The sequence below is a fragment of the Pongo pygmaeus genome, chromosome 1 (genome assembly GCF_028885625.2).
Source record: "Pongo pygmaeus isolate AG05252 chromosome 1, NHGRI_mPonPyg2-v2.0_pri, whole genome shotgun sequence".
NCBI lineage: Eukaryota > Metazoa > Chordata > Mammalia > Primates > Hominidae > Pongo > Pongo pygmaeus.
Window position 1 is genome coordinate 213,413,753 of NC_072373.2, and position 14,623 is coordinate 213,428,375.

General features: G+C 50.4%; 1 protein-coding gene across 3 annotated transcripts in view; it reads left to right on the top strand.

Moving 5' to 3' along the window:
* The window catches only part of RCC2 (regulator of chromosome condensation 2), a 33,000-nt gene that overhangs the window by 15,640 nt on the left and 2,737 nt on the right, over positions 1-14,623 (top strand). For all 3 annotated transcript variants that reach the window (XM_054435948.2, XM_054435965.2, XM_063658992.1), the window contains exons 5-12: positions 1,311-1,442; positions 1,840-1,928; positions 3,302-3,416; positions 7,471-7,637; positions 10,392-10,572; positions 10,928-11,033; positions 11,911-11,983; positions 14,054-14,131. In XM_054435948.2, the coding sequence (XP_054291923.1) occupies positions 1,311-1,442; positions 1,840-1,928; positions 3,302-3,416; positions 7,471-7,637; positions 10,392-10,572; positions 10,928-11,033; positions 11,911-11,983; positions 14,054-14,131 (941 nt within the window). The remainder of the gene's footprint in view (positions 1-1,310; positions 1,443-1,839; positions 1,929-3,301; positions 3,417-7,470; positions 7,638-10,391; positions 10,573-10,927; positions 11,034-11,910; positions 11,984-14,053; positions 14,132-14,623) is intronic.

The window sequence follows — 14,623 nt, forward strand, 5'->3', positions numbered from 1 at the left end:
CATGTGGGGTCTCCATCTGTAGCCCGCTCACCCTGTCCTGACACGTGTCAGTCCACTGAGACTTGCGCTTGTTGGCTCTGTATTCACGTGCCTTTCACGTGAACTTGGGCAGCTCCCATTGGAAGCTGGTGTATCTGCCTCTCCTGCTCCAGTGCCAGTGCTGGCCCTTCAGCCCGCCATTCTTTAATTAGAGCGAGTCAGAGGCTGGTTTCCCTTCGTCGCAATTCCTTCTGTAGTCTGAGGCTGCAAGCCTTCTCCAGGACAGCTGGAACTCTTCTTAATGGCTCTGCTGTCTGCCTGTATCACGACCTAAGGGTGAAAAGTTCATTGCTGGAGAAGGTTGCAAAACCCCCTAGAATCGCTCTGACTTCTCACCCCTGTAAGATCTCCGTCAGTTTCCTCACATGTCAGGTCACATGTGTGGTTTTTCTCTTTATCGGGAGGGATCCGAGAGTGGCCGGTTGAATTTTTGTTTTGGAACTTGGTAGTTTGTGTTGAAACCTAGATGAAGTGTAGGGGCTCCCAGCCCTCCTTTTGGCCCACCCAACTTCCATGTCTGTTTGGAGTTGAATTTGGTTCTGCAGAGGACTTGGGGGCAGGGGTTGGCCCTCAGGCCTGCCTTCCGCTGGAATTCACAGATACAGGGCCTTGGTCGCACCTGCAGCAGTCCTGGAGGTGGGGCTGGGCGTGTTGTGTTCAGGGCAGATCTGTGCTTTGTCACCAGGGTTCCTGTCGCTGAGAGTCCTTGAGGGGCGATCCCTAGGGGTGGGATTGGCACCGTTATGTGAGCACCATTTACAGGGTAGAAAAAGGAAGAGAAATATTGGGCAGACACCAGTGGTCCTCAGTGGATGCCTAGAGCACCAAAGTGATTAAACTCTGGTGAGCCAGGTGTCAAAATGGAGTGCTGTCTTAAAATACATCTCAGAGGGTAGAGACGGGGTGGTTGTCTTGCAGGGACTCCAAGTCGGAACGGCGTGTTTCTGCAAGCATGCCCGCCTGTGCATGGTGTCCCTACCACACTGAGCCTCTCTCGTTTCCCTTTGTAGCAGAGATGTGGGAGGTGTGCACGGGTGGTCCCGCTGCTGCCCCAGGGAAGGAGGTCGGGGGAGCTGCAGCAGGTGCCATTCCAGTGGGCAGAGGGCCGGGGCATTCTTTGCTCTGGATCTTGGCTGTTCTTGGGAATTTGGAGGGTACCTTCCAGAGACACAGATGGGCGTCATTTGAGAGTGTGTTCATACTCGCCTTCTCCTGGTGGTACTGCCTGGACCACCCTCTCTCTTTTCTACTTTCTCTCATGTGATCTGCAGGTCGAAATGAGAAGGGGCAGCTGGGACATGGTGACACCAAGAGAGTAGAAGCCCCTAGACTCATCGAGGGTCTCAGCCACGAAGTGATTGTGTCTGCAGCATGTGGGCGGAACCACACCTTGGCCTTGACGGGTAAGGAGGTGGCTGCTGGCGTCTCTTCTCAGTTTGGCAAGAGGCCAGATAGTCTGCCTTGGGGATGGGGCGTGGGGTGGTGGAGTTCCCCTTGTGACTCTGGGTCAGGATCAGAAAGAGGCCCTGAGAACCTGGGTATGGAGTGGCTTCTTGAGGGCATTGGGAGCCTCCCCAGTGGCCATAGGAGGCCCATGTGGGAGTAGGAGACGCTGCCCTGTGTTTCTCTGCACACCCAGTTTCTGATGTGAAGCGTCTTCACTGCCAGCTTTTGGGCAGTCTCAGTTGCCTTCTGCGTGGCAAATGAGCTGTTTTTATTATTTTGCTGCCTTTGATTCTAAATCTAGTTCAAAACACTCACCATTATCTTCCCTTTCGTGATATTTTTCTTTCCTTCCAGAAACGGGCTCCGTGTTTGCGTTTGGGGAAAACAAGATGGGGCAGCTGGGCCTTGGCAACCAGACAGACGCTGTCCCCAGCCCCGCGCAGGTGACCCCTCCTCAGCTCCGGCTCCACGGCTTTTTGTTTCTCTTTACTTTTGTGTTTGATTTTCTAAGGTGGGGTCTCCGTTTGAGTTAATTTACCCCTTGTAAAAACAGGGTCTGGATGTTTAGTTACATGCTGTAGGGTTTTTTTGTTTGTTTGTTGTTTGTTTTTTGAGAACGGAGTTTCATTCTTGTTGCCCAGGCTGGAGTGCAATGGCGCAATCTCGGCTCACTGCAACCTTCGCCTCCCAGGTTCAAGTGATTCTCCTGCCTCAGCCTCCGGAGTAGCTGGGATTACAGGCATGCGCCACCACACCTGGCTAATTTTGTATTTTTAGTAGAGATGGGGTTTCTCCATGTTGGTCAGGCTGGTCTGGAACTCCTGACCTCAGGTGATCCACCCACCTCGGCCTCCCAAAGTACTGGGATTACAGGTGTGAGCCACTGCGCACAGCCTTGCTATAGTTTTTAAAACAGGCTTAGTTTGTGGTCAGGTTGAAAACCATCCTGAAAATATTTTGTTTCCAAGTGGAGAAATCTGTTAGAAATGCCTTGTCGTAAGCCTGTTCCGTTCCAAAGAAAGTGAGTGGTGTTATATGGATGTAATTGTACTTCCCCAAAATACTTTGTTTTGACCTCGTATAACAAGTCACCAGCCAGATGCTTAGAACACAAATACGAGATAGGCAGTCTTTTTTTTTTGGAGGGGAGACGGAGTCTCGCTCTGTTGCCAGGCTAGAGTGCAGTGGTACGATCTCAGCTCACTGCAACCTCCGCCTCCTGGATTCAAGCGATTCTCCTGCCTCGGCCTCCCGAGTAGCTGGGACTACAGGCATGCTCCACCATGCCCGGCTAATTTTTGTATTTTTAGTAGAGACAGGGTTTCACCATGTTGGCCAGGATGGTCTCCATCTCTTGACTTCGTGATCTGCCTGCCTCGGCCTCCCAAAGTGCTGGGTGTGAGCCACCGTGCCCAGGAGATAGGCAGTCTTTTTTTTCTAATAATAAACTTGAGTTGGAGGGGTGAGATTTATACCTTAAAAACAAACTACTACTAAAGGCAGAAGAATGCTAAGTGCCTAATTAGTGGTTTAGGTGATGAAGGAAGGGAGGGACTTGGTTTTATTGATCTTAAAGAGACAGTGGCTAGGCTTTGAACTTGCTCTGTGCTGGGAGGGTGGGGGTCTGGGGGTGCTTCTTTACATATCTTCTAAGCTTTGTGTTCTAGAAATGCCTTCAGCTTTTGCCTTCAGAATTACTGAGTTGATTAAACTTCTGTTTGTAACCTAGTAATTGTTTCCCACCAACATGCAGAGAGGTAGAGGCTTTTTATCAGTCTTTAAAAAAAAATGAAAATCTCCTTTCTTTTCTTTTCAGATAATGTACAACGGCCAGCCAATTACCAAAATGGCCTGTGGGGCTGAATTCAGTATGATAATGGACTGCAAAGGAAACCTCTATTCCTTTGGGTGCCCTGAATATGGTCAGCTGGGTATGGAAGTACATTTTTTAAAAGCTCTGTAATCTAACTGTATATATTCAGAACCAGAGATCAGTGTGGGGCTGCACACACGTGTTAGAAATGTGGGTAATTGATCTCAGATAATAGTCTTTGTCCGTTAAGTGGATCTCACGTTCAGCGGAACAGCGCGTCCTCATTCACAGGATTATGGAGCATTGCAACACTGCCTCAATGGAAAAGTTGGGACTGGAGTCCGACAAAAGATTTCTTTTTTTTCTGATTTGGGAATTCATTTCTATAAAGGGATTTCAAAGTTAAAAAAAAAAAAACTAGACCACTTTCATTCAATTTCACATTTAAAGATAATGCCTTTATTGAAAATGAGAAAATTATGCAAGATGAACGTTGTTCTGGAAACCCTGGCCTGGGCGATTATTTCAGGTTGCCACGTGAGGAGCCCCGGTGGACCCCCTCCCCGTGCGTCATCCCTAGCCAGAACTAGTTGTCCAGAAACTTGTTTCTTCCATCTCACTGGTAGAAAAGGAGAATTCAGGCATCAGTTCTCAGTGGGGGAGTGTCTTCTGACCTGACGTCTCCTTCCCGTCCTACCCCAAAGTGCGGTTCCCCGTTGCGCCTCCGCCTCCAGCCCCTCTGGGGAGGCCTCCGCGAGGTGTGGCGCAGGCGCCCTCTGCTGGCCGCGCGCGCTCCTGCAGCCGCAGCGCCTGGCAGATGGAAAAGGTAAAAATAGCGCCGAGCCCGCTGGCCTTAGCCTCGGGGAACAGTGACTTTGTGAAACTAAATATACTTCAAGTCAGAAGTGAATAAGAGAGAACAGCCCCTTACGCACATTTCACATTTCGCGTTGGTTGCCGGGGCGGAGCCGGAGACAGTTGGAGAGCGGTTTCCATGGCCACAGCCCTGCTGCGGTGCCCAGCAGCGGTCCGCTTCCTGCCACGTGCGCGCTCCTGCTGCCTTGGCCTCCCCTCTGCGCCCCGGTAAGTTGATTTTCCGTCAGGAAGCATGACATGCTGTTGGTGATAAAAACGGCTGACTTTCATGGAGCAGTGACTGTGTGTGCCAGGCACCATGTAAGCACTTTGTACAAATTGGCAGGTGCTCAGTTATACTTAACTTGCAGGTAGTTTGGAAATCGGCTTGATTTGTAGCTACAGAATCGCTTATTCTTAGCGTATTACTTGCTTTAAGGCAGGTGTTTGTTTCGTTGTCCAAATCCAGGTAGATCACTTTTAGAATGAGAACCTGAATCCGACTATGGCCATGTCTCATCCACACACACTCATGCCTTGTGCCCCCTTTTTTGCAGTGCACTGAACTGGGCCGGGCAACGCCAAGGTGAGAAAGACGGAGTCTCCCTCTGTCACCCGGGCTGGAGTGCAGTGGTGTGATCTCAGTTCACTGCAACCTCCACCTCCTTGGTTCAAGCGATTCTCCTGCCTCAGTCTCCCGAGTAGTTGGGACTACAGGCGCCCGCTGCCACACTCAGCTAACTTTTTTGTATTTTTAGTAGAGACGGGGTTTCACCATGTTGACCAGGCTGGCCTCAAACTCTTGATCTCAAGTGATCTACCCGCCTCGGCCTCCCAAAGTGTTGGGATTACAGGCATGAGCCACCGCGCCCGGCCATGCCATTTAACTTTATTTTAAAGAGCTGTCACCCCTCTAGAGGGACAGGGAAGCCCTCTGTTCGATGTTTTCTGGAGTAGCTTCTGTCCTGTACTTCTGGAGAAAGCAGATGTGTGCAGCTCTTTAAAGGAGGTGGAAAAAGCAGTCGCCAAATGTGCCTCCTCTACTCTCGGAATTGTGTCTGTTCAGTATCCACTGTGTCGATAGCAAATAAAAGGACTCTAGTCGTTTGTTGACTGCCTTGCTGAAACCTTGTCCAGAAGAGTGCAAGTGTTTAAAAATATCATTTTTGTGAGAGAAGTAGCGACATACCCGGAAGTGCATTCTATCTGCTATGATGCCCTTAAATTCATCGTAGCCTAGAAGGTGGGGGAATTTCTTAGTGGGGACCCTCAGACTTTTATTTATTTATTTTTTGATACGGAGTCTTGCTCTGTCACCAGGCTGTAGTGCAGTGGCGCTATCTCGGGTCACTGCACCCTCCGCCTCCCAGGTTCAAGCGATTCTCCTGCCTTAGCCTCCTGAGTAGCTGGGACTACAGGCGTGCGCCACCACACCTGACTAATTTTTGTATTTTTGGTAGAGACGGGGTTTCACCATGTTGACCAGGATGGTCTCAATCTCTTGACCTCGTGATCCGCCCACCTCAACCTCCCAAAGTGCTGGGATTACAGGCGTAAGCCACCGCGCCCGGCCAAGACCCTCAGACTTTAAAATGGACAGATGTTCCACTGGAAGGGATTATGTCATCAGTAGAGAACTGCTGTCATAAGACAGTGATAGTGAGCAGAGATCATGCCACCGCACTCCAGCCTGGGCGACAGAGCGAGACTCCGTCTCAAAAAAAAAAAAAATAGAACCTGCTTATAAGATGAGTGTTATAAGGCGCCCTGTAAACAAGCCCAGGAGTTTTATTGTGTGTAGTGTAGTTGTGTTTTATTGTGCGTAGTGTAGTTGTGATTCCAGGGTGCAGTTGCTCTTTGGTAACCTGGGGGATTGCTTCCAGTACCCACTGTAGATACCAAGAGCTTAAGATGCTCAAGTACCTTATATAAAATGGCATAGTATTTGCATGTAACCTATATACTTAAAATCATCTCTAGATTACTTCAGTACCTAATGTGATGTAAATGTTATGTAAGTAGTTCTACTGTATGGTCTTACTTGTATTGTTTGTATTATCTTTTTTTTTTCCTTGTTTCCTCCTCCCCCCCAGATATTTTTGGACCACAGTTGGTTGAACCTGTGGCCATGGAGGGCTGACTGTATTCAAATAGCACAGTGCTCAAAAACACACATACCAGTAAGGGCTGAGGTGCACACCAGCGTGCCATATGGAGGGGGATTAGCCACAAGCCAGGGGCTAGTTTACAAACTGATAACAACAAATTTTTTTGTTTGTTTTTTTTGGAGACAGAATCTTGTTCTGTCGCCCAGGCTGGAGTGCAGTGGCACGATTTCTGCTCACTGCAATCTCCACCTCCCAGGTTCAAGCGATTCTTCTGCCTCAGCCTTCCTGAGTAGCTGGACTATAGGCGCCCGCCAGCACACCCAGCTAATCTTTGTTTGTTTTTGTTTTTTTAAGTAGAGACAGGACTTCACTGTGTTGGCCAGGCTGGTCTCGAACACCTCACTTCAGGTGATCCACCCACCTCGGCCTCCCAACGTGCTGGGATTCCAGGCGTGAACCACCATGCCCGACCAAACTGATGATCACAGTGTGGGAATAGGAGCAGTTTAAAACTACAAACTACTTAGCAGCCCTGCTGCTGCAGGTGGCCGCAGGAGCTTGGGTGTCTGGCGTGTTCTCAGGACTGGAGCAGCCGGGCTCCTGGTGTGTGGTGTGCTGAGCTGGGTCTTTGCGAACCAGTCCCTGGGTCATTCGGAGTGTGGGAATTGCAGGCTTTAGCCACCCGTAACCATACGTTTAGGTTACTGGTAATTCATAAAAACAGGCCTGGGATTGTGTGTGGAGCTTTTCTGTCTATTCTTGGCCTTTCAGGGGCTCCTTGTGGTCCCTCCAGTGGGGTAGAGATCTTACTTGATAGACCATTCCTTGATCAGCAGCTTAAACTTTTTTGACTGCAACCCGTTGTAAGAAATAAGTTTTCTTTTGCAACCCAATCTGAACATGTAATACCTTACCTGGAATTGTTGTAACATGGTGCCATTATTATGTGTAGAGTATTCTTTGTCATTCTGTTCTATTCGTTTTTAAAAAATAACTGGCCTTAGCTCACAAAATTGATTTCACTGACCTACTCACTGTGCTGTGCCTCAGATTGGAAACGCTGCCTTTGTTGACCAACGTGTGCTGGTCTAAGGCCCAGAAGGGCCAGATTGGGGTGCTGCCGGGGCTCACTACAGACTCCGTGTGAGCACACTGACGCGTCCCTTGTGCTTGTGCTGCTGCTGATGGCCGGCTCTGTGGTCTCTACAGGACACAACTCAGATGGGAAGTTCATCGCCCGGGCACAGCGGATAGAGTACGACTGCGAACTAGTACCCCGGCGAGTGGCCATCTTCATTGAGAAGACGAAAGACGGACAGATTCTGCCTGTACCAAACGTGGTTGTACGAGACGTGGCCTGTGGCGCTAATCACACGGTGAGGCTCGGCTTTTCTCACTTGCTGAGAGTTGCACCGGGATGGAGCGGGTGTTTATGCTCAAGTTTCCTGACGCTTGGCTTTGGCTAGGAACTGATCCCAGGTAGACATCTGCTTGCTTCTTCAAGAGGGCTTTGCACCTTGGCCAAAGGGTCCTTGGTCCCAGGGCAGGGTTCCCTGTCACTGCCTCCTATGTTAACTTCTCCCGTGATTTAAATAGACACATCTTAAACACGTAGATGTTTTGCTGTCCTCACCTGCACCTTAAGGTAAGCACTTTCTGCTTTTGGCTTTTATCTAATATAACATCACAGACATCTTTCCAGGTCAGTAGATGATGCCCCATACTGGGGATGTGAGTCGTTTTTAATCAGTAGGTTGTCCCCCCGCCGCCTTTTTTTTTTTTTTTGAGACAGTTTCGCTCTTGTTGCCCAGGCTGGAGTGCAATGGCGTGATCTCGGCTCACCACAGCTTCCACCTCCCAGGTTCAAGCAATTCTCCTGCCTCAGCCTCCCGAGTAGCTGGGATTACAGGCATGCGCCACCACGCCCCGGCTAGTTTTGTATTTTCAGTAGAGACAGGGTTTCTCCATGTTGGCCAGGCTGGTCTCAAACTCCTGACCTCAGATGATCTGCCCACCTCGGCCTCTCAAAGTGCTGGGATTACAGGTGTGAGCCACCACGCCCGGCCTAGGTTGTTTCTTTAAAGGTCGCTTTAGATAAACTGCAGTGCAATCTTTTGTTTGTGTATCTTTTTTTTTTTGAGACGGAGTTTCGCTTTTTCATCCAGGCTGGAATGCAGTGGTAGGATCTCGACTCACTGCAACCTCTGTCTTCTGTTTCAGGCTATTCTCCTGCCTCAGCCTCCTGAGTAGCTGGGATTAGAGGCACCTGCCACCATTCCTGGCTAATTTTGTATTTTTAGTAGAGATGGGGTTTCACCATGTTGGCCAGGCTGGTCTCAAACTCCTGACCTCGTGATCCACCTGCCTCGGCCTCCCAAAGTGCTGGGATTACAGGTGTGAGCCACCGTGCCCGGCTGTTAGTGTATCTTTTAATTTTAATGGCCTTCCTGTGGTTCTTCTGTCTGAGAACGCCTAGGAGTCTCTTTGTTCTATGCTTTGTTGAAAGAGCCTGGGCTAGGATTCCAGAGATCAAGTTGGTCCTCCCTACTGAGTGGTCTCAGCTCACCACCTCCTTCCCTTGGAATCTTCTTGCCGATGAAGAATGCCCAGGGAATTGGGCTAGGACTAGGGTAGGAGATTTCAGTTTGTGCAAATCCAAAAACTGTGATTTGTTTTGTCTGATGTAGTCAGGGGAAATAAAGTTGGCTCTTGTTTAGGGCCTTATAGGTCAAGTTTTTTAGTAAGTTGTAGATTCACATGGTTTAGACATGAAACATCAAAGAACTGGATTGGCATGTCAGAAGATGGGAAAACAAGACTGAAGAAGATAAATCTTAAACACTTGAAGTGTCTTTGAGTTCATTGCATCAGTGACTAGGTACAGGTTACCTCTGTGTACCTGTGGGCAAGGGAAGTCTAAAGAAAAATCCAGGCCAGGCGCAGTGGTTCATGTTTGTAATCTCAGGACTTTGGGAGGCCAAGGTGGGCAGATCATTTGAGACCAGCCTGGGCTACATGGTGAGACCCCCATCTCTACAAAAAAACCACAAAAATCAGCTGGGCACACCCAAGTCCTAGCTACTTGGGAGGCTGAGGTAGGAGAATCACTTGAGCCCAGGAGGTGGAGGTTGTGGTGAGCCGTGATCGTGCCATTGCATTCCAGCCTGGGTAACAGAGCACGAGACCCTCTCGAGGGGGGGGGGGTAAAAAAACCAAAAAATCCAGGAACAGGTAGGCCTTTTCTTTTCTGTTCTTTCTGCAATTGAATCTGTTGTTTTTTTTTTTGTTGTTGTTGTTTTTCTTTTTTGAGATGGAGTCTCATTCTGTCGCCCAGGCTGGAGTGCAGTGACACTATCTCGGCTCACTGCAACCTCCGCCTCCCAGGTTCAAGAGATTCTCCTGTCTCAGCCTCCTGAGTAGCTGGGATTACAGGTGCACACCACTGTGCCCAGCTAATTTTTTGTATTTTAGTAGAGATGGGTTTCACCGTGTTGCCCAGGCTGGTCTTGAATTCCTGAGTTCAGGCGATCCACCTGCCTCGGCCTCCCAATGTGCTAGGATTACAGGCATGAGCCATTGTGCCTGGCCGAATCTCTGTTGTAATGGGAATCAAATGATTGCTATACTATCAGGAGACATAGCCCTGTTGCTTCTGACTAAGGAAAGGGTTAAGACTTGTAACTTAAATAAATTAATAACAAAAAAGGACAAAAAAGGATTGGAAAATGGAGTCCCTGGCAGAGAAAATAGCAAACCGGGCTTATTGAATGCATGCCATTTTGCTACGCTTGCTCCTGTTGCCTCCTCCCCCACTGCTGGAGGTGGGAGTTAGAGGATCTTCCTGCTGGAGGCAGGCAGAGGATATTTCTTTGGTTTTTGGAGACAGGGTTTCACCATGTTGGCCAGGCTGGTCTCGAACTCCTGACCTCAAGTGATCCACCCACCTGCCTTGGCCTCCCGAAGTGTTGGGATTAAATGTGAACCACAGCACCCAGCTGGTAGGGGATCTTGAATGTTGCTGTTCCTTTGCCCTTAGCATTTGCACCAGGTTGTCTGCACAGAAACGATGACCCCTCTTGTTGCCTGTTGGAAGTCTGTTTGTTCCAACCCTGTGTTTTCTTTCCTTGCAGCTGGTCCTGGACTCCCAGAAGCGAGTCTTCTCCTGGGGCTTCGGTGGCTATGGCCGGCTGGGCCACGCAGAGCAGAAGGATGAGATGGTCCCCCGCCTGGTGAAGCTGTTTGACTTCCCTGGGCGTGGGGCTTCCCAGATCTATGCTGGTTACACCTGCTCCTTTGCCGTCAGCGAAGTGGGTTAGTGATTTCTGCCCCCTGGCTTATCAGTGCCCTGGTGCGGAACCGTGTAGCCATTGTCCTGTCCCTAGACCACGAACCCCAATTCTCTTTACCTCCCAGTGTTCTTTATATTTTTGAGACAGGAGCTCATTGTGCTGTCCAGGCTGGTATTGAACTCCTGGGCTCAAGCAGTCCTACCACCTTAGCGTCCTGAGTAGCTAGGACTGCATGGGCACGCCACCATGCCCGGCTCCAGTTATCTTTTAGACAGAACACTTGTTTGCCATCCCGTCTTTTCACCCTGATAATGCTGAAGATGAGACTCAGCTCTCGGTGTCTGGTCACCCTGGGAACATGTTTTGTCTTCCCTCAGGTGGTCTGTTTTTCTGGGGGGCCACCAACACCTCCCGTGAATCTACCATGTACCCAAAAGCAGTGCAGGACCTCTGCGGCTGGAGAATCCGGAGCCTGGCTTGTGGGTAGGTGGCAGCATCTCCTGTGGGTATGAGGTCTCTTCCTTTCTTGGGGGTGTCAGACACACCCATGGGGTGCCCCTCCCTGATGGGGCTCTGTTTCTGCTGCCTGTTGGGCTGTCCTCAGCAGGCCACCTGACACACTGAATCCCAGAGTCCGGGGGCACAGGAGGGGAGAGGGCCCATTCGCTGCTAGAACAGATGGCTGTTCCCTGTCTTGTGGGAAGAAAGTCATTTTGAAGGTTTCTGTTCAAAGAAATACACAAGCAGAGCTTGATGTATTCCTACGCTGCAGGTTGAAAATTATACGTAGTTGGAAACGTAGTAGGACTTGAGTTGCTCTGACACTGGGAAGATGACATTGTCTTGGCAGCAGTGGTTTGTAGTTCATTTCAGGACACCTGTTGAGTTAGCTAGCACTTCTTGCTGAGGAGTTGGATTCATCAGCTGGCAGGTGTGGGTGGAACAGTATGAGGGGCCTCTGTCGGCGTGTCTTTAATCTGTTGAAGCCTCTAGCCCTGCCCAAATCACTATGCATGAAGGCTGCTCCCTCTGGAACAGGCTTTCACTCCATCCTGATTCGGTCTCCTCTTCCCAAAGTGACCTCCCACTGAGAGAGCCCTAGGACCTAGGGCAGGATGCACAGCAAGGTCCCCTGCCTTTGGCCTCTAGGCCTGTCTAAAGGCTTTGTCGTTTTATTGAAGCGTTGAGTGGCCTGCACGGAACAATCTTAGGGTTGAGGAGAAACATGTTGGCCCTGTTGTGTTTGCTTCTTGGAATGAGTACGCCACGGGAAAAGCTCACACTCAGCCCTTGAGCCATAGCTGGGTTGGGTCCAGGTGTGGGGCTGCTGGCCCTGCAGTGACAGCCTGCCTGTTTGCAGGAAGAGCAGCATCATTGTGGCCGCCGACGAGAGCACCATCAGCTGGGGCCCATCACCGACCTTTGGGGAACTGGTAAGCTGTCACCTGTGCGGGTCGGGGGGAAGTGGAACCAGTCAGGGTGGCTCACGGCCTTTGGGTTCTCTCCAGCTGTCTCCCAAAACACACAGAAGAAAAACACTTGGGATTCCCCCCTTATTGTATTAAGGTTTGCAACACAATTGAGTCCCATGAGTTTTCAAGGACAATTCTGTGCTAGTCAGATAATTCTGAGTCATCTCTGCACATTTGTGAACTCTGAAAATTGGGACTTTTCAGATCCAGTTTCCCCTCACATTTTGTAAACTACAGTTGGGTTATTGTAGGAAAAGGGCCTGTTTGTTCCCTCTCCCCTGGAGGCCTAAGTCAGTGGGAAACTCACAGTTGTGGGTGATTTGGGGACATTCTTCATTTTTCCAAATTGAGTTTAAACCTGTGTTTCTGTTGTTAATACCAGTTAATTGAGTGATGAGGTTAGAACTCATGGCCCTCAATTTCACACACATGGCTTTCCGCAAACAAATGTCTTTCATTCTTAGGTCCTGGTGCTAGGTGAGTCTTTTTTTTTTTTTTTTGAGATGGAGTTTCTCTGTCACCCAGGCTGGAGTGCAGTGGCGCGATCTTGGCTTACTGCACCCTCTGTCTCCCAGGTTCAAATGATTCTCAGTTCTCCTGCTTCAGCCTCCTGAGTAGGTGGGACTATAGGCGTTTGCCACCATGCCCAGCTAATTTTTGTATTTTTGGTAGAGATGGGGTTTCACCATGTTGGCCAGGCTGGTCTTGAACTCCTGACCTTAGGTGATCCACCCGCCTCGACCTCCCAAAGTGCTGGGATTACAGGCATGAGCCACCGCACCCGGCCAAGGCAGGTCTTTGAGTTTTTGTTAGGAAGACTAGCTTGGCTGTGGAGTGCATCCTGATCTGCCTGCGCTAGTCACAGTTTGATTCTCCGCTTAACTCTTGGTGGTCTTAGTTTTAGTCCCTTATTTCTTGTTAGAAGCACAGTCTGTCTCCCTCTCCTGTGCTCTTGTGGTTGCAAGGTGACGTGGTTGATGGAGAGGAGGGGAAGGAAGGGCGTTCCTTGGTCCCTTGAGCTGTGGCTGGGATGGATGGTGAATGCACCTTTTTCTCGGGGCTCTGCACACCCTTGGAGTCTGGCTCAGATGCTTTGGTGGCCCGATTTGAAACATTGACAGGAAAGAGACAGAACCTGGCCCAGTTTCTACAGATAGTTCTTAGAGGAGGAAGGATGTTTTCTGGGGCCTATCAGAAATAGACTTTGACCTTCTAAATATAAATTTTGAAACTAGAGGGGAGCAAGGGAGACTTTTGGGGGAGCTTCTCAAGGGTGAGAAGTTGGCCTGGCACCTTGGAGGGAACATCTACTGTGTGGGAAGGCCCGAGGTGGGGCCTGGCAGGAGATGAAACCAGGGACATGTGGGCAGGCCTGGGCTGGGGAGGGAGGGTCCTCCTCTCCCGCCCTGTGGGACCCTCTGTTTCACCTGAGCCAGGGCCTTCAACCTTTCAATCGCCCAGCTCCACACCTTTGCACAAGACTCCCCCTTAGCTGTGCCAATTCGTCCAGTTCCTTCTACCTCTGGGAGGGAAACTGGTTCTCTGGTGCCATTGCTAATAGTCTCCCTGTCACGCTTAAGCCCTTTTATTTTGTTTTGTTTTGTTTTGGATGGTGATTATTCCACTCTGGATGGTGGAGGCATCAAGGGCATTTGGTCAGCCCGTGTTCTTGGTCAGTTTGGTTCCAAAGGGCTGCAGTTGGCCATTCTTCCTGCACTCGTGGTGTCATCTGTCACCAGTGCCGTACTCACCAGAAAGGACTTGTGCACACAGAAGTCCCGCAGGCTAGAGTTGGGCACCTTGGTCTTCCTTAGGTTAAGCGCTAGTCGCCTGCTGGCGGCACCTTTTGTGGATAAACTTGGATGATTCCGCCTGGCCCTTGTGTGCAAGGGTGGCCGGGCTTGGTCACGGGCCAGAGGGCATCATCACTGGCTTCTGGTTAGTGGGGACCAGGAAATGTTGCCGTGATTCCCCACTTGTGGACTGAGCCACATGGATCCCCGATTGCGAACATCTTGTTTGCTTTGCCAGGGCTACGGGGACCACAAGCCCAAGTCTTCCACTGCAGCCCAGGAGGTGAAGACTCTGGATGGCATTTTCTCAGAGCAGGTGAGTGGGGGGCGGCTGTGCCAGCTCGGGGACGTGTCCGTACCCAGTGGTATGTCACTCCTCATGATTTTGATCATCGCAGTCTGTTTGGGTTGTCTTGTTTAATATCTCAGCTGGCTTTCCTGGTGTCTCACACTAAGATTTGTTTGAGGGGTAACAATCATCTGCAGGAGAGAGTGCAGAGGGTTGCTGGCCAGGCTGGGTGGCTGTCCTCACCCTTGATGACAGATGGCACCAACTGGCCGCAGCAGATCCACTCTCGGGCGAGCACATCGCTCGCGTCTCCATCACACCCAGGACTCAGATCCGCTGGGCTGGAGGCAGGTCCGCAGGTCCACGGAGTAGAGGCTGCGTGGCTGCAGGAGTCAGATGGCGGGGTGAGGCCCCTGCGGCTCAGTCAACCAGCCTGCTGGCCCTGTCTGCCAAGACACAGAGAGGGGTGGTGCACCTCACCCAGGCAGGATTGTGAGCCAGAGATGGGGGGGATGGAAG